General features: G+C 39.3%; 1 protein-coding gene across 1 annotated transcript in view; it reads right to left on the bottom strand.

The window, feature by feature from the left end:
- MYOM1 (myomesin 1) overlaps window positions 1–22,833 on the bottom strand; it is a 104,931-nt gene that overhangs the window by 11,005 nt on the left and 71,093 nt on the right. Inside the window, exons 17-34 of the mRNA XM_077184563.1 lie at window positions 21,871–22,045; window positions 19,488–19,609; window positions 18,302–18,568; window positions 16,505–16,701; window positions 15,627–15,753; window positions 14,735–14,919; window positions 13,886–14,000; window positions 9,279–9,435; window positions 8,222–8,328; window positions 8,052–8,096; window positions 4,364–4,500; window positions 3,384–3,528; window positions 2,779–2,838; window positions 2,461–2,528; window positions 1,770–1,883; window positions 1,123–1,210; window positions 390–428; window positions 191–296 (exon numbers count right to left, since the gene is read on the bottom strand). Of these exons, the coding sequence (XP_077040678.1) occupies window positions 191–296; window positions 390–428; window positions 1,123–1,210; window positions 1,770–1,883; window positions 2,461–2,528; window positions 2,779–2,838; window positions 3,384–3,528; window positions 4,364–4,500; window positions 8,052–8,096; window positions 8,222–8,328; window positions 9,279–9,435; window positions 13,886–14,000; window positions 14,735–14,919; window positions 15,627–15,753; window positions 16,505–16,701; window positions 18,302–18,568; window positions 19,488–19,609; window positions 21,871–22,045 (2,254 nt within the window). The remainder of the gene's footprint in view (window positions 1–190; window positions 297–389; window positions 429–1,122; window positions 1,211–1,769; window positions 1,884–2,460; window positions 2,529–2,778; window positions 2,839–3,383; window positions 3,529–4,363; window positions 4,501–8,051; window positions 8,097–8,221; window positions 8,329–9,278; window positions 9,436–13,885; window positions 14,001–14,734; window positions 14,920–15,626; window positions 15,754–16,504; window positions 16,702–18,301; window positions 18,569–19,487; window positions 19,610–21,870; window positions 22,046–22,833) is intronic.

The following is a 22,833-nucleotide window of genomic DNA, read 5'->3' as shown; positions in this document are numbered from 1 at the left end:
TTGGAACCACCACACCTGACTCTCATACTGATTTCCTGTGAATGTAATTGACTGAAACAAACTCATATGAGATAAGGACTCATGGGAGAGGAGGGGAAACCTGGGCCTCATCTCTCCTGCAAATCCAGGTTCTTTCTGGATCTATGAAACCAAAATGCCACTGGGTTGTGCAAAGCTCTTGTGTACTTACTTGTGCACCCAGCCTACTCTCAAATCTTCTACATAGTAAGTAACATAGGAGTACAGTCTGATACCCTCAGCTGTGCTCTGGATTTTCAGGTCTGTTGCAGATAAAGCTGAAAGAAGAGCACATGGTTTTATGCAGCCATACAGCCATTCATTGAGTGCCACAATGAGTCATTCATTTGAAAAAAGAATTAAGCGCTTACCAATCCTTCTGCATACTTCATTCATCAGATCAGCAAAAGCTGTGGAAATAAAATCCAGAGACTAAGACTCTGTGTCTGCAGTTCAAGCACAGTCAACAGTAGGACAAGTACTGGCTCTGAAATATTCTCCCCAGAAGGTTTGAAAAACCAGTCTTTGAAAAAGCTACCTTTTCAAGCACATTGGAAATCTGAGTAATGCAGAAATTTAGCCTGTTATTTTACAGTTTCCAGACTTTATTTAAGTGCAGCCTTGATGAATACTGCTGAACAAGACAACGTTCTATTTATTATTTTTTTTTGTAAATGACACTGCTCAGCTGGAATGCTAACCCATTTATATACATTCTAATGGATAGAAGTGGAATGTTTAGAACATAGTAATCACAGCAAGTGGAAAGGCCTCTAAGTAGTTGACAAAATATAATAAAAATATTTTTAAATTATCTAGTTATGTAATTTTTTCTATACTTGTAGGTTTATTTATATAGCCCCCTGAGGAAATCTGTTGTAATTTTGCTTAGTGGTAATCACTGTATGCTCCCAAAATTATACAGAATCCAGAAGCAATAAGCTGTATTCAAATGTTATTTGAACTGAAAAATCTCCGTTTTTCTAATCAGATGGTCTTGTATGCATGAGGAACAAAGCCACAGGAAGGCAACATGTGCAGATGCCTGTATTACCCTGAACCCACTTCAGTCCTGGTATCTGCTGAGCACAGCCAGGCTCTGACCTGTGTCCTTGAGCTTCAGCTCACTGGAGTCCTTTCCTCTGTCGTCCTTCAGAATGACTTCATATGTGCCAGCATCTTTCTTAGAAAACTGCAATATTGTAATGATAAAACCAGTTTTCAGAACCGGTAGAAAAATATAGATTTTACTTGTGAACCCAGCACATATCCTGTCCCTGTCCCCAGCAGGTACCCGGTGCCTGAGGCTGCCCCCTGCCCCCCAGCTGCCCTACCCCTGGCTGGGTTGCTGGGATGGGCTTTGGCAGGAAGGCCTGGTATGCAGGACCTTGTCCTAGCCCAGATCTGCTGCAAGGCTGGGTATGAACCAGACCCCTCTGGTGACTCTGAAAGCCTGAGTGACAAGCACTTTCCAAATGCTATTCAGAATGGAAATGTGGTCTCAATCTGTTGCTAAATTGACATGCAAAGGAAGTGACAAGCTTATTATCTCTTCTGTCATCATTTCCTGAAAATCTGAACAAGCAGTTACAGACAGACATTTGCTTTAGTGAAAACACAGACGCCTTGTGAGCTTTTCCATTTTTAAAACCCACTTCCTTTTTCAATTGTTCTGCTGGAGTACCAGATTAGATCAAATAACTCATCTGAACTCTAATTTCAACTGAAGGCTAGTGAAGACAGTCACTCACCTCTGATATCAGCAGAGTACACACACCATCCTTAAAGTCATGTTCTTCATCTACCATTATCTCCCTGTCATCTTTGTACCACACAATGTGTGTTTCCTTCTTAATATTAGCCACCTAAAATGGATGAAAACCACACTGCAATTATTCACTTCATCTGAGCCAGGGGAGCTCAGTGTGTAATTTGGGTTAGCTTGTTCCATGGGTTAGTGTGTTCAGGTCTCTCACAGAGGAACAGCAAGCTTTACAACCTGATTGCAGTGAGTTACTGCAGGCCTCCATTTTAAAATGTGGGAGGCAAGAGGGAAAACAACATGGATGCAAACAGAGAGAAAAGGAGACCAGGGACTGAGCTGATCCTGCCCAGGGAATTTCTACATGCATAAGCAGGCCAAAAATGAATTAGTCCCTGGATTTACAAAGATTTGTCAATCCTTTTCAGCTGCCTTTCTCTGAGTGGGTAGCTGATAGACCTGAAGAAAGAAATTCAAGCTATTTTCCAACATATTTTGTTACATGCAATGAGCTGTTGCCTCAGCAGGATTAACCTTCAGAGGCTCTGTCACTGTCCAACACACAGCTGGGAGTACAAAAGCAAAGGGCATCTCTTTAGTCCCTTCCCAACCATCTAGGTAGTGGTAGTTCAGTGTGGTGTGCTCTGAATATTGTACTCAGGGTTTTCCTTTCCCCTTACCTTACATTTCAACATCACATTACACTCATCAGTAACTTCCCATCCCAGTTTATCCACAAAATGAGGACCTGTTTGAAATTACAGAAATATTTTTAAAGGTCACATCAATGGTATTCATGATGCAAAATGAAAGATGGATGTGTTTTACTTGACAAGAATTCTGTTGTATTTTATTTGGTTTTATTTTTCCTATTTCTGCTTCAGAAGTACCCATGTAACACAACAAAACCAATGTATTTCAAGTGAACATATATAACTACAAACAAACTCTTAACAGACTAACACATATGTAATACTTATAAGTATTTGTATTATCACCTTGTTTCCTGTGCCACTCTTTTCTCTGGAAATCTGCTTCATCCTGTAGCTTCTTGAATACTAGGAATTAAAACCAGTAAGAAATACAAGGTTAAACTTCATGTGCCATTTGTACAATGCTGAATGTCACTGTAACAGTTCAGTCTAACTCTGTCCTCAACTCTGTCCCTTGGATGCCAGTGAGAAGCTGGCCATAGATCAGGTTTTCACTGGACATTCCAGAGCATCAGAAGCTGATTATGGCTAACTCAACTTCCCTAGATGTGCAATCCCCAATCATGCAGCTCCTGGTAGGAAGGCAAATGAGAGGCATCAGAGTCAGCAGCTGCTTGAGCTCTAACAGGTGCAGCTACTTGTTCCCAGCTGAATGGGCTTTTTATATGGGAAATTTTCATTCCACCCATAGGAAAGCAAACCACGACATGCTGCAGTATTTTACATTTCTGTAACAATTCCTGTTTCTCCCATCACTTTAAAAATTTCAGTTCACACACACGCCCTGTCCTGTAGGAGGCAGGCAAAATTGTGACATAAAAAAACTGAAAGATCCGTTGGTGTTGAAAACTGTGAAAAGCCAGCCCACTGCATAATACAGATTAGCCTACCATCACCAATGAGGACAAGACTAGATTGATTGGTTGCTTTTCCATCCTGCAGCTGGAACGTGTAAGTGCCTTCATCCTTTTCCTCAAGTTTGTCCATAATCATTTCAACAAGGCCAGTATTCTTGTCCACCTTCATTTTATATTTCTGCAGGAGTGGAAAGTAAAGCAACAATTCGTACATGTCAGAGACAGAAAATATTTGTGAAGTGATATAATGGTCTCTTTAGGAGAAACTTTGTTTTCTTTATTTGGAGTCCCACTTCTTCAGATTCCCATTTGTACAGATCACCATCCTATTCTAGACTCACTGTCTCTAGCTCCAGCTCCAAATGTACAACCAAATAAATAAATCTGTTTATTTACTGAGGCTGTACAAGCACATGTCATGCCTGTTGCACAGTGAGTACTATATTCTTTTTCATTAGAAAGGTTTAGATTTGCATCTCTTCAGAATAATGCTTTCTTTGAGGGTGATTATACTGTACAAGGTTGTGTCTGGAATGCTCCATCTCTGCCTTCTATCTGATATCAGTGTTGCAACAAAATCATGCCATGTCCCGTCTTTGGGGTGCAACAAGATCTGCAGCTGGAAACAAACACTTGGGCATTTTTCTGTGATGTAATAAATTCCTTCAAACCACAAACAGAGGTGAGGACAACGGTATTCTAGGGCTATAGATGAAGGAGATGGAGGAGTCTGGGCAATTGCAGTGATCCCTTGAAATCAAAGTTAATAGAACAGGTGGTATTCACAAAAGTGGCAGGAAGGCATATAACTTCCCTTAATAAAATGCATCCAGTAGAATTCATCTGGACCTCAGAACTATGGATAAAATCTTTCTAATCATGCTTTCCATGACATATACTATTTCTCATGAAAGTTCATCAGAGTGGAACACTAGTTGGAAGTATACTAGAGACACTAACCCTCATTGATACTCATGAAAATGCAAACACATGTAAGCAGTGAAAAGCCTTACCTCTCCATTGAAAATCTCCTTATCATTAAACACAAAATTGGCCTTTGCATTGCCAGACAGTTTTTCAGCTTGCAGCCAGAATCTCACTTCTCCTTTTTCCAAGATTTCCACTGCCAACTCAGAGATAAGTGGGACAGCTACAAAGAAGAAAGAAATGAATGATGCCTATTTTGCCTGTGCCCCAACAGCTATTGTCTGCTACAACCAGAAAGCCACTTAATCCTTCCATACTCAAATACTGTATGCAAGGTAACTAGCTCATAACAGATCTTCACATAGACAGAATGCCTCTCCACCCACATATACCCAGAATGACAGATGAGATTTAGTCTTTTGATCCTTCAATCACAAGGTCTGACCAAACTGAAAGTGTTCAAGATTTGATTTATGCTCCATTCTAAAACAAGGCTATTTCAAATGCAAACTGCAAGTATCTGTGCAGCATTATGTGAGTCTGTATGCTGCAAACCCATGTTTAATGAGTTGTCTAATAATATTACTGTAAGACAGTGAAGTGACTCAGAGGGGAAAAAAGCAAAACAAAGCACAAAAAAATCTCCAAGCACAAAGCAAGATCAGAAAGTCAGCTGCTGAGCTGTAGGTTGGGAGATTTTTGAAAACACTCTAATCCTCTCCTGAGTGGAACCTCCATCTCCAGAATTCACTAAATATCCCAACACGTCCTCAGTCTCCCCAGTACATTTTGTTTTCTTATGAGTAACTGAAACCCCCACATATAAACCAAGTGTGTCAACAGGGAAAAAAAAAGTAAAAATCATGTACTATACCATAGGTAACTCTTTTTTAGTTAGCTAGTTCCTGTTAGTAACAGTCCTCAGCTTGGTTTCACTTTAACTTTTCTTTAAGACACCATAATCAGCAACATGAAGCACGAGGTGTTACACTCTGACATTGGAGCATTTTGCTCATCTCACTGACTTCCGTCATGTTATCTGTCTTGGTGGATGTGCAGATTCTCAGTAAAAATCATACTCTCAGCATTATGTGTGCTGCTGTTCGTGAACTCTCCCCCAGGCTCCACTTTCTCAGTAGTGTAAAGTCTGTGTTGCTAGGGTGTAGCACCTGAGGACAGTGCACAAACACATTGCAAAACACATGATGATACAGTCATCATGTGTGTGAAGACACTCCCAGGGCAGGCTGGTTTATTTAGCTCAGTGTATGCAGAGGCTCAGCTGCAGCAGGACAGGACTGGGACCAAAGTCTGGTTTCTCTCATCCTGCTATTTGCTCCATTCTAAATGACTGGGGTGCCTTCTGGAGCACAGCTGCCACCCCACCCCACTGCCAAACAGACTTAGGGGGTGAGGACCCCTCAGCTCTTCCTTTGCCACACTCACTCCTTCTCCCTCCCACACCCCACACCCACGTGTGTGCTCTCAGTGCCTGAGTGGCACGGGGTCTGCCTCTGATAGAAACAAAGCTCCTGGGAGGTAAGGCAACAATCACCAGGAAACAAAGAGAATTATGGAAAAGGCACATGCTTAACCAGAGAGGGAAATGCCTGGAGCCTGGAAGGGCAGCATTGCCATGAGGGAGTGGGGCAAAGACAACCCCATGGAAGTGTGTCCCTGCAGTGCAAATGGTCCATGTGAGCCTTCCTCACCCAGCACATCACTGTGCATGTAAGAAACAGAAAGAATCTCAGGGCTTGCATAATTTCTTAAAACAAAGCAACTGAAATGCTGCAGGAAGCAAGTGGGAGTGTGAATAGACTTCAGGCTGCACTGCTTTTGTCTCACTGTCAGCTCTACAGAAATTTTAAACCCCCACTTGGCTTGCCTGTTATTAACTAAGAATATCTTAGTCTAACATGGAAGAGAGAAAAGTATCTCGGCAGCTGTTAAATAAATGGCTGAAAGGATGCAAAAGGATTCTTTTTTGGAGAAAAGTCTGATCACTTCTCAGCCTAAAGGAACTGGACAAATTCGCTTTAAAGTCTGCCATGAGCAGAAGTCTTATTTAAAATATTTCCATAAGCACTGATAGCTATTTTAGGCATTTTCCAGTGGTTTTACATCCTATTTGTATAGCATTACAAATTACTGGCAGCACTTGACAGGGAGCCCTTGGGCAATTGCTAAATGGAGGAGTTGGAAGAGTTTCTTTTTGCCTTGTACCAACGCACTGTCGCACCCATATGTGGCTGTGTTCTGTAAGGCTCTCATTCAAGCCATCCATTTTCCCATGGAGTTACTGGCTGCATGTGTTTCTAAGCAGAAGTTCCATTAATTGCTGCTCAGAATCACAAACAGCTGAATCTCAAACCCTGGTTGTAATATATACTTTTCTTGAAGTGTACACAAGGGCCCAGAGTGGCCGAAGCATATGAGACAGTTTCCTCCTTAAGGATACTTTCTGCAGTGATCTCCCTTTTCTGCCTGTGCCTTCTGGGAGCTCATGCACAGCTATATCTGTGCTGTTACCTGACACAGTGCAAAAAACATTGATCTGATGTGTGCTCTGAGCAGCTTATTTTGTGGCATTGGTAGTGAACACAAAGCATGGAAGTGTCCTTAAGAAGGGAAGCAAGTAAGGTCATGGGACAGCAGCAAGGTTTTGTGATGACCGACTTGTGGTGTGAAAATATAATTAGGAGAAGATAATTAGGAGGAGCAGGAGTAAACAAAGGTTTGTTTGGGCTGTCATTAAGCTATCAAAAGGTGATACAGATGTTGAGAAGAGTAGAGCTGATGAGAAAAAGATGAAGAAGGAAATGAGAGAGATGATGTAGGCAAAAAGGCCATTTCTGTAGCCAAGGATTGGCTGGGCTGAGAGGTGCAATGTGGGCTGAGTTGGAAGAGGTGCCAGCAGTGCATGCACTCAGCTGAAGATTTTAAAATGCAGGCAAGAGTTTTAGTGCCTGGAATGAAAAAGAAGAGAATATAGTGGGAGATGAGAACAGGTTTAGGTCTCATCTTGTGTGCATTAAGATTCATTATGTAATCCAATATTTTCCCCCCCTTTATTCAAGTAATATTCCAATAAAAATAACCAAATCATGCTATTACCAGGGTATCATAAATGTCTGTGGAAATGACAAAAATATCATCCCAAGAGTAGAAAGCATGTTCAAATTTTGTCAAATGTTCCAGGAAAGAGGGAGAGAATGAATTTCAGCAGGAAAATTCTGTACATATAGATCATTACAGCTGAGTTTACTACACTTGCCAAATTTGTTAACCCTAAATTTAACTTGTGTTAATTTTGGCTGGAGTAAAATTAGAGAATCTTTCAAATTCTGGTTTTCAAATCAGGTCATGCATGCTGAGTAAGTATTAAAGCCTGTTCTGCAGAAGAAGCAAAGCCAGTATGATAGTTATTTTCCAGCTGTTATACAGACTTATTTTATAGACCAATAGCCTGCAATAGTTTGGGAAGAACATCAATAATATACAAATGTACTGAAAGAGGGAGAGAAAAAAAAGAATTTTAATTTTTTCAATGCAAATCCATGTCACTTGAAATTACTGTAGTAACCTCCTTACCTGATGGTGGCAGGAGGTTTGTAACCATAGACTCACAGAATGGTTTGGGTTGGAAGGGGCCTCCAAAGGTCAACTAGTCCAAGCCCCCTGCTATGAGCAAGGACATCTTCAACTAGAGCAGGCTTGTGACACCCCACTGCATGCAAAGCTCTCCCCTACAGACATGATTGGTTCACTTACTTGGGAACTGGCGTTCATGGCTCAGAGCAAGCAGGCGTTTCATTTCTGCAAAAGACATAACAAAGAAGTAATATGAGGTGTGTGCATGCCTTTTGGATCTGAGAGACACACCAGCAGGGAATAACAGATGTGAAAGCAAACTAGGCATGCTTAGTAGGCATTGTGTCTACCTTCCTCATCAATTGTGTAGCTTGATGAAACTCCATCAGTGTCTGTGACAATACAAGAGTAAATTCCCAAATCATCTTCTCCAAGATTCTTAAAGGAAAGTTTTGACCTATAAGGGGGAAAAAAAAACCTATTATGAGGAAAAGGTAAAATCCATCTGAACCAAACCCCTCCTTTCTGTCTATATTATGAGATATGAATAGACTTGTGTTAGCTTTTGCTCTGACTGAACAGACAAATGTTTGGCTCTGTCAACTATAAATCAGAGTAAGTCCTACCATGTGTGGTACAAATGGTGATGGCACCAAAAGAAAAAAAGCATGTTGTGAAGGCTTTGATGACCCTGGAAAGATAATGTAGATACAGGTTGACTCAGATTCCATATGGCAGCACCGTGACTGTGGTGGGCCACTGTTTCTTTCAATATGGCTTCTAGGAGAGCACATAGACCCTCCATGGGCTGAACCTGTGCATCCACCTTGTCTTCCTTGGGGGAAAGCCTGAAGAAACAGAGTAGGCTTGGAGATGTTATATAAGTTACCAAATCAGGCCACGGTGATGCTGACATAAGAAGGCCTTGCTTACTGCAGCAGTTCCAAAGATTGTAGCTGTGTTACAGGGCAAAAGCATTTTTAAGAAGCGAGATAATTTTATTATTTGGAGATTTAAAATAATAGGAATAGCAATAGTGGTAGTAGAAATAATAATAATAATAATAATAATAATAATAATAATAATAATAATAATAATAATAATAATAATAATAATAATAATATCTGCCTTGACTGACAGATTATAAGGTGACAGGGTTCAGATTTTATCTCCTTGTGCCTAAACATCACTAAAGTGCCTACAGAGGAGGTCTGACTCATTCAGTGCAAGCTACAATTTCCAGATAGTCTGGGTATGGATTTACTGGAGAACAGCATTTTCAGGAAGTAAGCATCAAGTAACAGAGGCAGTTTTAACTCTTCCTGAGGTCATACATTAAAAGGATGGATTTCTGTGACAGTCTAGATCTCTCAAATACAAGACTATTGCTACCCCTGAGGGTCTTACTTTCCGCCTTTGGTATCGATGTTCAGTCGAGGATCATCCTCAATTGGTTCATAATTCTTGGACCAAATGAATTTAGAGTCTGGAGACATCTGATCACATTCAAAGTTCAAGGAAATCACTCCATTGTCATCTACATCAACCACCACTTCCTTGGTTCCTTAAAGAGCAGAACAAGGCAATTCCAGTTTCTCAGAGAATTCAGCAAACAAATTTCTATAGATATCATTCAGAGAGTGGATTAAGCAGATCTTTGCCATTTTCTCAGCTGGAACATAAATTGCTGCACTCATTGATATCCCTGGTCTTTGATTTACAAGAATAGTTCTTTTTATAATCCACAGGTTAAAACATCATAAATCATCTGATTTACTTGCATGACTCTAAGCATACACAAGACTTGCAGTATTTGCTATGAAAAAGCCTGAAAGGAGTAAAGAAATCAAGACTCTAAATCCACTAAATGTCTGAGCTATTAAATAGCAATATTTTCCATGGTAAGCAGTAGTTAGAGCTTTCATTATACGGCATGGATTTCCTATTCTCTAATAGGGTAAGTGCTATACAGGGAATAACATGCAAATGTGAGCATTTGAAGAGATGAAGAAGAAGAAGCAGTCAAGTTGTCCCAGCAGCACACATTTGTGACTGAGGCACATTTTTGGTGACACTGGCTTCTCTCAGGGAGGTTGGTTTAATTGTTGTACTTGGCATCCAGCCCTGCTGCCGTCTGCACCATTAATCCTGGGCCCACAAAGGGAGGGAATATTTGCAATTAGCTGCTTAAGTTACTCACCCAGTCTTGCCAGAGCCTTCAGTCATTGAGCTGGATAGGTTGACCCAGTTTGTACTTTAAAAGGCCTTGGGGGTGAATCCTGGGTCAGCAACCTGAAGGCACCTCTATTCTGCTCCCTCACACCCCAGTGGAGCTCAGAATTTCATCTGGGATTTGGGCAACCCAGTGAACTTGTCATCTGTGGCATTAATGTTCATTTCAACAACTTGTCTGAGAATGTCAGGGAGAGCATGTGCACTGAGAGGGGCTGGAGGACGTCCAGCCTTCTTTTCTGAATAGCTCTGAGCTGGATCTCGCATCTGAATAGGGCACTCATGTCCTATTACTTGGGCCAAGACAATTCTGGGCTGCCCAGAATACTAATGACACACTTTCTCCACAAAGTATTGTACTTGAAAGACAAGAGCCTTATCCCTGACACTGAGATTGAATGCTTTATTTTCAGCATAATTCTTAGTGACCCTCAAGCACACTAGGAGGTTTCTGTTTCATCGTCCCAAAACTATACTTGTCTTTTCCAGCACTGCGAGCAGCTCCTGTCATGGCAATCTGTGTACAGACAGCTTTCTTAGTCTTCACACTTTGCCATAAGCATTTAATGAAAGATGAGATTAATATTCCCATTTTGGTACTGTTATGTACCAGCCCTTGCAGCAGTGAAGCATGTTAAGTACCAATATGTGATAAATGAAGTCTGAGACCTACAATTATTTTACTAGGCAACAGTATATTTGCACTTTTTTGTTATAATTTAATTTATTATATGCAAAATTCATCATTTGAAATTTCATTAGTGTTTAGCTTCTTCTAGGTCCTTTGCCCATGAATCTTTTGATGGCACTTTATGTGACATGGAAAGAATTACAGCCATAAGGGTAATTTGAACAATAGAATCTTTTACATTTGTTTCAAAGTATTCTCGTTATGGTAATAATGTATAGCATTTATTTCCAGAAGTGACGATGGCATTTACCTCTAATATTTCTATGGGTAAAAAAAAATGTCTAAATTACTGACCACATTTGAAGAACTCACTCCACCTATCCTGCAAAGTGGAGCCAAAGAAGCAGCCATAGTACTAGCAGTCTTAATTTCCCTCCTCTAGAGAGCTTGGTGGTTTCAACATATCATCCAGAGCTTCTCTTAGAGTCACAGTAAGAAATAAAACACTTTCATGTCATTTCACATCTCCATCTCTAAGCATTTTATTGCATTGAAAGGAAAGAAATAACAGAACATAAAGCAGACATCTTCCACACACTAGAGGTAATGGCATCATTTTGAATACAGCCAGTCAAAGAACTTGAATGGGACAGTGTCCTCATTTTCTGAGGTTCAGGCCTTTCTCAAGTGGCTGATGCAAGCTCATGATCTAATTGTGCTTTGTATCAAGATAAAAAAGGACTAAGGGCAGCAATATGGAAAAGTTGCAGTCTGCTCTTAGATTTTTCTTGTTTCCTGTGAGATCTACATATGCTGAAGTGATTTTGTCAAAAGCCAAAATTATAGATGAAAAGTAGTCTGGATTGGTATTAGTTTACATGGTTGGAATGCTTAATTTAATTTTAGAAGCTAACTGTACAAATTAAACACGGTTTTCAATGAAAAGAAACTGGATGCAAAGTATTGAATAATTATATTTACACATTTCTTTGAATAAAGACAACTGGCACCCTTTGTATGAAAGCAGGTATTTTCATTCAGGATATTATTTGCTTGCATTCTTTGATTAGAAATCTCAGCTGTCTTGCAATTTTACACATTCACCTAAAGTAGCATCCCAGTAGGAACTTTCTAGAGAGACCTGACAATATTTTGTTTCCATCCAAGATGATAATAGAGGCATGATTCATAGGGCAGCACCAAAATATTTGTGGTAATTTTTTTAAAATGGTGTGATTGTTCTCAACATTTTTGTGGTTAGAGTGAGAAAGGTGGAAGTCTGCTCAAGTGGCTGTTTTATTAAATAATTGTTTTTAATAAGTTTTTGTCTTTTCTTAATACCTTTAAGAAGCTTAGTTTGGTGGATTCTGTATCAGCAGATCTCAGCTCAAAAAATGGGTCAAGTAGATTTGTACACATAAGTAATTTTCAGTTTCCCTGAGTGTTCACTGGGCTAAATCCTCACTTTCTGGTGACCCCTCAGACGTCATACCTATGAACTCTCCTTCTCTAATGGTGAGGTCTGTAAACCAAATGTTCTGATCAAGATCACCTCTTTTGAGTGTACACTGTACAATTTTTTTTGGCCTTGTTGGTCATCTTCACAAGAGTTTATTTGTATTTTTTCTCAGTTTTAGTAACATGGTCAATCCTGTATTTAGGACACTTGAAGAGTGATATCATCACAACGTTTTATCAGAAGTACGATGCACAGATCTTAACCCTCAATGAAAATGGATTAGCAAAGCCAAAAGTTTAGTCTTAATAGTGGCTTAATTCTCTTATTAGAAGCAGCTGCTGTATATAGCTGTTTTCAGGAATAAATTTTTAGTGTTTGCCTTACTCCACTTGCAGGTGATAGAAACAGCCCTGATGCTTCAGCAGCTTATAGATCTGAAATTATGTTTCCTATATTTTTCAAAGATCCTGTTTTGAACCCTTCTTATTCATACAATTACTTACCTTCTTTTTGTCCTTGTATCCCAATCTTACATGCTTTCAACTGACCATCTACACCTTCCAGCCTCTTTTTCCCATCCCAGCTCAATAGCAGTCACCCCAGCCTCCCTAGTCTGAGTTTTACATTTCTTTCACACCCCCAGCTTCAGACCTCCTTTTTCAGGCTTTTTTTGACTTACAGCCTCACTGAGGTCTAACTCAACATTTGTTAGAATTTTTGCTGCCCTGGTCATGAGGATTGGGCTGAGCAAGAGAATGTAAAAATTAACCTAGGGGTCAGAAACTGGGAAAGGATCCCAGGGAAATGAAGTCTGCAGGTGTAGGAAGGGAATTGTCAGAGGAGAAGAGGGTGTATGATGGATCCAGGTGGAGTTGTACCCCTGTACCTTCTTACATCATACTAACCTTATACTAGATTTGTTTAAAATGTCTGAGATTTCATTTTTGCACCTTGCAGGACCCTGCACTTCTACAATAGTCTATAGATGAGGAAGCCACAAGTCCATGCTTGGGTTTTCTGCTGGGGGCTTGCTGACAAAAAGGTGTTTGTCTCTGACCAGTCACCTCTGTTACTTGTACAGATAAATAAACCCCAGAGGTTTCCTGAAGTTCCAGGTATGGAGATGCTGCCTTTGCACTGGTTCCTGTGTTTCTTGCTGATCTTATAGACATGGTGGAGCCTGCCTTCAAGGATGCCTCCAACAAAGAACTGCACTACTGAAAGTGATCTTCAAAATTACTTCACTGTGCTTTTCAAGCCTTTATTTTAAAGACCAAGAGAAAAAATGTGTTTTCTTTTATCCTTTCCACATTACATAAGAAAAGGGGATTGATGAAGCATGAAAAACTGATTTAATACAGGAAAGGCAAAATTTAGATCTGTAATATTGTTTTGTTGAGCCGATCTTACTTGGTCCTCTACTTATGCACCTACCTGTAGAGACATGCAAATCTTACAACTTTACTGCATCTTTATATTCCTGAACCTGTAGTTATGATAAGAGAATCTGTTCTGACCTTAAAACATACCAGACAATGAGCTCAAGATATGGCCCTCAACTTGTATCTTGCTTCATAAAAAAGCTTGACCTGAGAAGGATCAGATTCTTGGCATGTAGCCTGCAGGTAAACACATTGCACAAACAGGAACCTGTGTAAATATGATGACAAAGAGGAAGTCTTTCTAACAAACCTGGTCGTGTTTCTGCTATGACAGCATCTGTGACATCTGATGGCTTCCCAACGCCAGCCTGGTTTGCTGCCCGCACACGAAACACGTAGCTCACACCTTGTGTCAGGCCACCAATCTGGAGAAACCAAATATACATAGTGGTGTGTTGCAAAACACTGATTTTGATTTCACACTTATTAAGATCAGTCTGGGTATTTGACAATTCTATTTACTTTCTTGTTTTGTTTCTTTTCCCGTTTTCTTTTTTTTAATATTCAATTCCAGAGTGACATGACTAATCTGTGTGACTTGCTCCTTCCTTGTGTGCATAGTTAATGTTCAGGCAGCATCATTGCTGTCATTGATTTCTTAGCAAAAGGAGGGCTGGTTTTGGAACAGGATGTTTTTAACTCATGTACATTGACCTCTGAAACATCATAGTGTTTTACTGCACATAAATGCTGGCTTTGAAAAATTAAATTATCAGGGTAATAAGCGCCAGCCACACCTATTTAGAAACAAGAAGGAATTTAATAGTACAGATTTAATTGCAGTGCCTTGAGGAATTATACTGAAATTATATCACCTGGGGATACTCCTGTAAAACATATATGAAAGGATCACAATTTAAAATTACTTGTCTTTCAAATATTCTGAAAAGTATAAAAATAGCAAACCTACTTCAGACTTATCTCTAGAACTGTGATACTGCTGATCACTTATTTCAAAGTCATTCCACAAAATTATGTATCATATGTCCTACTGAGTATTCCTTTAGGTGGAGCCATGATCAGCACAGGATGATGCAGTCAAAACTGACTTCCCCAAGGTTATGCTGCTTTGCCAGTATTTGAATCTTCAGCAATTTACCTTCAAGTATTTCTTTTGAAGGGGCTTCTCATTGACACTTCTCCAGCGTTCCTCCTTTGCTTCAGTTTCCTTCATATCAACATAATAACCAACTACAGGAGTACGACCAGAATAAACTGGTTCCTTCCACAGTAAAACCAGAGAGTCTTTCCTAACTTCTGTGCATTTGACATCATGGGGTGGCCCTGAAATGTAAAAGTTGGGGTTGTGGTGTCAAAATAAATCCCAAAAGGACTCCAGAACCAAAACCAGACAGAACCCAGAACAGTACACAGAACTTATATAACATTTAGCTCCTCTGTATCATACCTAGACCCAATGTACAAAATACAGCCCATGCCAATTAAAAAGACTAACCCAAAACACAATCTAATTGGTTGAGATTGGTATCTTGATCGAGTATTCATGAGCCCACAAAATGGACAAATAATCCCCAAACTCTGGGAAATAAGTTAATTATTAAGCTAATGTGCTGCTTCAAGGACTGGTACAAAGTCCACAGAAGTCAGCGGAGGTTGTTTTCATTAATTTCAATGAATGCTAAAAGGTCAGGGGTCTGGCCTTGTAGTGATACATTCAGACAAGGATTACAAGGCCCCATTCTTCTCTGCCTTGTACCTTAGACAGGTATTTATGTCTAGTACTTAAACTAGAAAGCAAAGTCCCAGACACAGTAGAGGAACAAAGAAGGAAAGATAAAGAAACTTAAAGAAGCTGCTCGTAAAATGCTACTAATTAAATAGGGATTATCACTGTAATGGTACGAAATAAAACTGCTGACAATTCAAGCCTGGCCATGAACTTCAGTGTCCCACTGACTCCCGTGCAAAATGCCTGCATTAGATAACCAGTCCCAGAGCACCCCTGGGCTGTGTCCCACTCGGGATCCTACCAGGCACAGCAATGGTCCACTCTTCGCACTTGAAGGACTTGCTGGGTTTGGAGGGTGCCCCAACCCCTGCCAGGTTAGCAGCAGCCACCTGGAACTGGTACACCATGTTTTCCTTCAGGTTTTCGATCTGCAGGATCAATAAGATGGTACTTATTAACTTTGGATTAGGACTTCAAACGAAAGTCACAGTAATAATTGTTGAAAACATGAGCATGCTTTGAAGTGTGCCTGAAGATGGAAGAATTATTGACATCTTAACATGATAATAATCTTGGCTTTTCCTCTCATCAGTGATGGAGCACACATGAGTGATCTTAGCATACTCAAATTGCAAACCCATTTTCCTATTGATAGACACTTTGGTAGGCAGGGAGGAAACAAGGTGTTGTTCAACAATCATCTTAGTCTGTCTCGTGGTATGGAGCAAGTTCACTTAAGGCAAGAGTTGGCCTCACAGTGGGGTGAAACTCAGTCCTGGCATTGCTTTTCATTTCTAAAGTAGCTCAACAAGGTTGTCTCTAAATTGGGTCAAGAACTGATCACAAAAATCAGCTGGCACAGAGCTGGTTTTAGCACTAGCAAGCACTGGGATATGTCCACCAAACCAGCAGGAATTCCATGTATTGTGAGGGCCTACTTACAAAATATCAGACCATGTCAGTGAATTTACAGATGACCAATGGTTCCAGACTAACAAATAAGTGTACAAACAATTTTGTAGAGAAGTTTAATAGGGCTAAATAAATTTACCATCATGGAATTCAAACCCTCTGAACAGTTATCTGTCCACTGAATCATAATTCATCCCAACCCATCTTTGAGATTTGATTTGAAAACACTGCCTGCTCCCCCAGCGACAACTGGAGTTATCCTCTTACCCTGTATGCCCTCTCAGTAACAGCCTTAATGTTGGCCTCCTTCCATTTCCCAGGAACTCCATCAACCACTTCCCTATAGTTCACGTAGTAGCCGGTGATTTCAGTTCCACCAATGGCTTCGGGTTGTTTCCATCCCAGCACCATCGAGTCACGAACACTCTCGAGCACCACGATGTCGTAAGGTGGGGATGGAGCAGCTGTTTTGGTGTCAATAACACGTGAGTAGGAGGCAGAATCTCAGGCTTGCTTTCACTTACCGTGTTCAGGCAGCTCCTACCCTGCGTTTCCTAATTAGGACAGTATTTATGTGCTCAAGGGAAGTTTCTGGAGCTGGAATAAGAAATGCAGGATGAAAGCTTCCACAAACCAAATGCAAAGTCCAAACTGCATAGGAATTAGTTTTCAGGATCCCCTGTTTTTGAAAAGCAGGCTAATACATAGCAAAAGAATGTGTTGCAATTGCAGCTCTGATGCAAGTGATCAGGACTCACTTTACTCTGTGAAAAATGAGGAACTAAAACTAGCATTGCAGGAAAAGCAAAAAAATTTGAGATGCAATGATTTGTTTTCTTTTGCAGAAAGCAAACCCCTTTTCACAACACAATATTCATTGTAGATTCCTTTTTTTAAAAAAAAAATTAGTTTCATATTCTTTCCCCTCAAGAATTGCCTTTATGTGTTTCTTTTTTTCTTTTAAATTTATATACTGTGCAAATTTTATCATTGCACCCATCATGTGGTCTTACCTTAATGGAAGGCAGAGTGATCATAGGCACTGCAGTATGACCAGAAATGGAACATGGCTGTTACTCGAACTTACATTAAAAAATATGTGGCATAATCCTCCTTCTTAGATTTTTTTTTAAACAATACAGAAATAATTCAGTTCATTCCAAAGCACTTTCTTATATTTCTTCTGTATCTAGTAGGAAAATGCTTGCCCACATCCAATATGTAACGTACCAGTGAAAAGCCTTACTTGTGCCCCTGAAGTCATACTTTGGATGGAAATCCCACATAATATATGTTTCCTTTTGTGTGTAATGTTTTGCATTGGTGTCAGTTAGGCCCAGGTGTCTCACTTCAGAGGCCTAGGGAGGAGCTTTGTTCCCTAGCCAGGTATCAGGACTCAAATGATATTCAAGCCCCACATATCATGGGCAAAATGGGTGTTTAGGCACTGAAATTTAAAACTTGATTTTGTGCATGTGCCTATAACTTGATAGGTTTTCCTCCTTACAAATCACTATTAGTCAGAGACACTACACAACACTCATTAGCACAGCAGGTAAGATGTAGCTTAGGATAAAATCCATGAAGGATCTTCATATTTCCTAACAGAACACAGATTTTCATGCTTACCATCATAAACAGATTTTGTTTCCTTCCCACATATATAACCCAGAGAACCAGGTAACCAGATTCCTAACAAATTACTGAAGTGATTTACAAATAATATATCACCTTGGATACATTAATATGCAGTCAAACAAGCCATTAAATTACTAACCATATTGATTTTTTTCACTTTCATTAACCACTAAGTTTGTAAAGTGATCTCCAATACCAGTACATGCATAATGATCTTAATGGAGAGTTGAGCACAGAATTAATAGGTTTGATAGAAGATACATCACTGTAGAGCACGTCCACTTGTGGCACAGTTGAACAGAAGTTACATCAGTCTGAAGTGGACCAACCAAAGCAGCAAAATCTATTTATTTCATTACTTCTCACCTGTATCTTTCTTCTTTGTAACTTTTTCCACTGTCAAAAGATCCCCGGGTTGAGACTTACTTGCCTGCTTAGCAGCAACTTTTTGAGGTGCAGATGTGACAGCGTCCTTAACCACTCCTCTCGTGTTACTGTCTCCTGTACTCCCCAATTTGCCACAGCTACTGGGCAGTGTCTCTCTATTAAATTTAGCATTGCATTTTAGCAAAGCATCTGTGTCAAAGATAGGCTGGGAGGACTCATGCATGCCTTCCCAGCTGGTAGTGCGGTCTGTTAGTCCAGCAGCTTTACCACTCTGTTCAGGACACACACCAGGAAGCAATCCTCCCCCTACAATTGCCAGAAAACAGCAAAGACATTTGGATTTAGAACATATTTTTTTTCCTTCATTTAGGCAACAGAGTTAAGAAATGCATGCAATGAACAATGCAGCTGAAGTATGACAAGTCATTGTGTTTATGCACAAAATGTTAAGCTTGAATTTGAGAAAATTTGAAATGCATAGAATACCTCTCAGCCTGTTCACAAAGAATGCATTTTTAAATAATGTCTAGTATTCAGAGCAGAAAAAAATTTGTAAAGTTAATAGTATTACTTTGCTTCAGTTATTTTAGTCTTAGGTCTTCCAGGTCAAGTTTCTGTTCCTATGAAGATGATGTCACAAAATTGCCCTAGGCCACATGTCTCTGCTCTAAGGTTGAGAGGTATGCAGCTTCAATACAAATGAGAGTGAGGGTGCTGCAGACACACAATTCATTCTAGTCCAATGATCTCATTAATCTTTATGGATTAGTTCAGGCAGTGGCAAACAGAAACAATCCATCAGCAGAGGAAGAACACATAGGGTTATAGAAGGTTTACAGAAAACACATTGCACTATTAGGTTTAGTCATGGAAACAAATTTCTTAGGAACTGACTGTATATAGGATGGTGTGGATTAGAGGTGATATACCAGATTACAGAATCAGAATGACATTCCCATTTTCCAGGATACCTATTAAGTGAACTTGGTAGTGCTGTCATACAGTGGTTCAAAAGAAACACCCGAAGAAAACTGGATGGTGAAGGTGAACAGTCTAAAGAGGGCAGTGAGTGTGAAACTATGTCTGTGAGACTAGAGGATCTATGGATAAATTATTATTTGTGAACAACATTGTGAATCAAAGCAATTAATTATTCACTAATAATTGCTGAGAACATATTTACTTAATTAATTACTATTGAAAAGGGCAATGGAAAATAGCTTACCAATGGCTGCTTTCACCTCTATAGGCTCTGATTCCTGTGAAAATTCACTGAGTCCTGCTGCATTAACAGCTCTGACTCTGAAAATGTACTTCTCACCAGTGCTGAGCCCATGGCAAACGAATCTGAAACACACCAGTCAAGGAATACTTAGAAAGTATTATAGAGAAAAGAAAAGTTTTAAGGGGGAAAAGAAAGCATTTCTTCCATGATATTTATTCTGGTTTCTAAAAACCAAGGACAAACCATGACCCCAGTCACTAATATGAAGGTCAGAGAATGCAGAATCTGGTCACCTCATTCACACAACAAAGTCTAAACTCATCGCTTTTAAGACACACTGTTTCAACACTCTTTCCTTCTTGAGACTACACAAGTTTCTGTGTTACCACAGGGTCTATCTTACTTCTACTGGTGTATAAAATCCATACTTCCTAGTAGAAAAATGTGAAAATCTGCACAGGTAAGGTCTATATTTGCTTCTTGTGGGATATTTTCATGACACAATTAAAAACCACATGTAACACAGGTTCCCAGAAATCCCTTCCAATAATAAATGAAAAATTGCAGCATTCAAAAAAATTACAGGGCATTGTATAGGAGATAAATTATTTTTGTACTTCACTTTCTTGCTTCAGTACATGACAATAATCCAAGTCAGACAAATTCTTTTATTTGAAGACCTTTACTTGATGATCTAATTGTCACATAAAAAAACCCCTCATACATTTTCTCTGTCATCCACCCTGAAAACACAAAATTTCTGAAGACAGGAATCATTTATGTAGGAATAGATTGTGGTATGAAAATTTAATTTTTTTTTTTAAATCCCATTTCTTTTTCACAGGTATTTTAAATGTATTTTATTCCATGTTACTTTGATTTTGTTCTACTTTATAATGTAGTAATAATTGCACTACCAATGCTGATCTCATGCAATGGCATATGAAGCAACTACATTGTGGAAAACAAAATCAAAGTTTTATTTTGGGGTAAGAAAAAAAAAAACCTGAATCAAAATTTCCAAAGTGGAATTTTCCCTACCCATTCTATCAGACTCTTGCAAATAATTTGCTTTCACCAGGATGTGTGCAGAATTGCAAAAGAACAAAATATACTGCACAAGGCAGGCTATGAACTACAGAGAATGCTTTAAGATTGACCTAACCAGAAAATCCAAGAGTTGACAGACAGCCTGTGCCTGTATCATATATTATATCACACTGATTAAAAATGCAGTGATAGAAACCTATGCAGTGTACTTGTATCACAATATATAGTAACTCAGAACAATACTTTTATTTCTACAGTGGTTAAAGGTCACATATATTTTAAAACAAGCAGAGAGCACAAAACTTCTCTCACTTTCAATATAACTGTGATATAACTCGCAGAAATAAATATGAAAGGATGTAATATTGGCATGCATAAATATAAACACAATATAAATGCACTAAAGAATATAAAGGACATTGTTGTATCTGTGTTCAGCCAAGTGAGGTTTTAGGTACTTCTGATATACTAAGCATTAACAAGGCCCTTCTAAACAGCAAAGATGGTCCAGGAGTATTTAGCTGAGTTTTACTTATTGTAATAAGGGTTGTCATGGATAGCAAGTACAAATAAGCAGAATCAGTCATAACAAGCAGGGACTACTTCTGTATTGGCATCAATCCCCTTGAGGGAAAAGTTCTGCATTTACTGTTTCAGACTCTGGAGATTACGTACTTATTCAAACAAAACCAAATCTGATTTATCACAGGAATCAACTCAACTCAGGAAGTTTTAAGTCCTGATTATTTTTTCTGACTGGAGACCAAGCTTCATATCGGTAAGAAATGTGGGTTTGTACCCAATATGTAAGAGTGTTAATTAATTTCTTGATGATTACAAGTGAAAGAGCAGTCAGAAAGTAATATTTTTAGTGGGATATAGTCCACATGTCCTCCTGACAGTCCAGATACACAGTCCAGAAATGTTTGGAGCAGTATTCCAAAACAAAGCACTTTGCTTCCAAACATTATGCAGCTTAGTTCTCCACATTTGTAACTTCAGCCATTCCTCAATGTCCTGCTTTTCATCAAGCTGCTAGGCTGTAAAATGGCTAGAAGTAGCAAGCTGCTTCTCTTTTCTTCATTAGCAAAGTCCATATTTCTTCCCCCTTGACTAACTGTTTCTAATATAAGGTTGATTATAATTCCTCTTTGGACAAAACTCACTGTTTGAAATACATTTTTACAACTTAGGAGCTTCACACGCAAGAGAGATTCCAGCCTGCTGTGTACCACAGAGAGATTAGCTCTACTACTACTAATGCCTGGAAAGCACATATAACCAGTAAATCAGACATTGGTGACCATAATTTCCATGGTTTAAGGTTAATTACCTTGTGCCTTTCACTGGATTGTTGTTACATGGTTCCCAACGACCAGATCCTTCCACACTTGACTCAATGTAGTACCCAACCAGCTCCTTGGCATCTGGGGGCTCTGTCCAAGTGACAACAACTGAAGTATCTGTATTCCTAGTTGGCATAATTCGGCCAGGAGCTTTGGGAATATCTTTGGGAGAGAAGCAGAAATAAATGAGTGGCCTGCCAGTTAAAACTTACAAATAAAATAAACATTAAATTCTATTCTTGATTATACTAGCATGACTAGTACAGATTTAATCTTCAAAAAACTGCTCTGATTTAAATTCAGTAATCTGTCAGGACAGGACAAGACAGAATCAGAGGGCTCAAGGCTTTGGTGGTAGGGTTCCTCACTTCTGTATTGCCTAGGATTCAGTGTGTTTCCTTAAAATCATGTTTAGTTTATCCCCTTGTGATAAATATTTGCACCAGAGATGTGATTTGGAGCTTTCTAAAAGAAAAAATGAGCTAGTGCACATTGAAGATCTTGTGCAGCCCACAGGATAAGCCAGAAACCAAGGCTCCTGTTAAGTAGCAAAGGGTATCTACAGTGCCTTTTAAGAAGAGATGTCTTGCTCTCCTTAAAAAATTTAATCCATGGGCATCCAAATGCTGTGAGAAGTCAATATGAAGTGAACAGAGATTATTTGGGAACTGGACTGAAATCTGCATTGCTGTTTGGAAACAAATTGGTTATGTAGGTGTAGCTACTGATGACTTTCTGTATTGAACATCGTGGCTTCTCTTCCAGTGAAAATAGTCTCTGCTTTCAATGTAAGTATTAAATTTTTCACTTTTGTTTAATTTGGCAAACAAGGAAGGTTATACTCTGCTGATGTCTGGGCTTATTTTCAAAAAAGACTCTAAGTAAAACAAAACATTTTTGTACTTCCTTGAGTTTTCATTTTCTTTTGCTATTTGCAGTCTTTGCAGTTC

Source organism: Agelaius phoeniceus, chromosome 1, assembly GCF_051311805.1.
Source record: "Agelaius phoeniceus isolate bAgePho1 chromosome 1, bAgePho1.hap1, whole genome shotgun sequence".
Classification (NCBI taxonomy): Eukaryota; Metazoa; Chordata; class Aves; order Passeriformes; family Icteridae; genus Agelaius; species Agelaius phoeniceus.
This window is presented reverse-complemented; position numbering and strand designations above follow the sequence as displayed.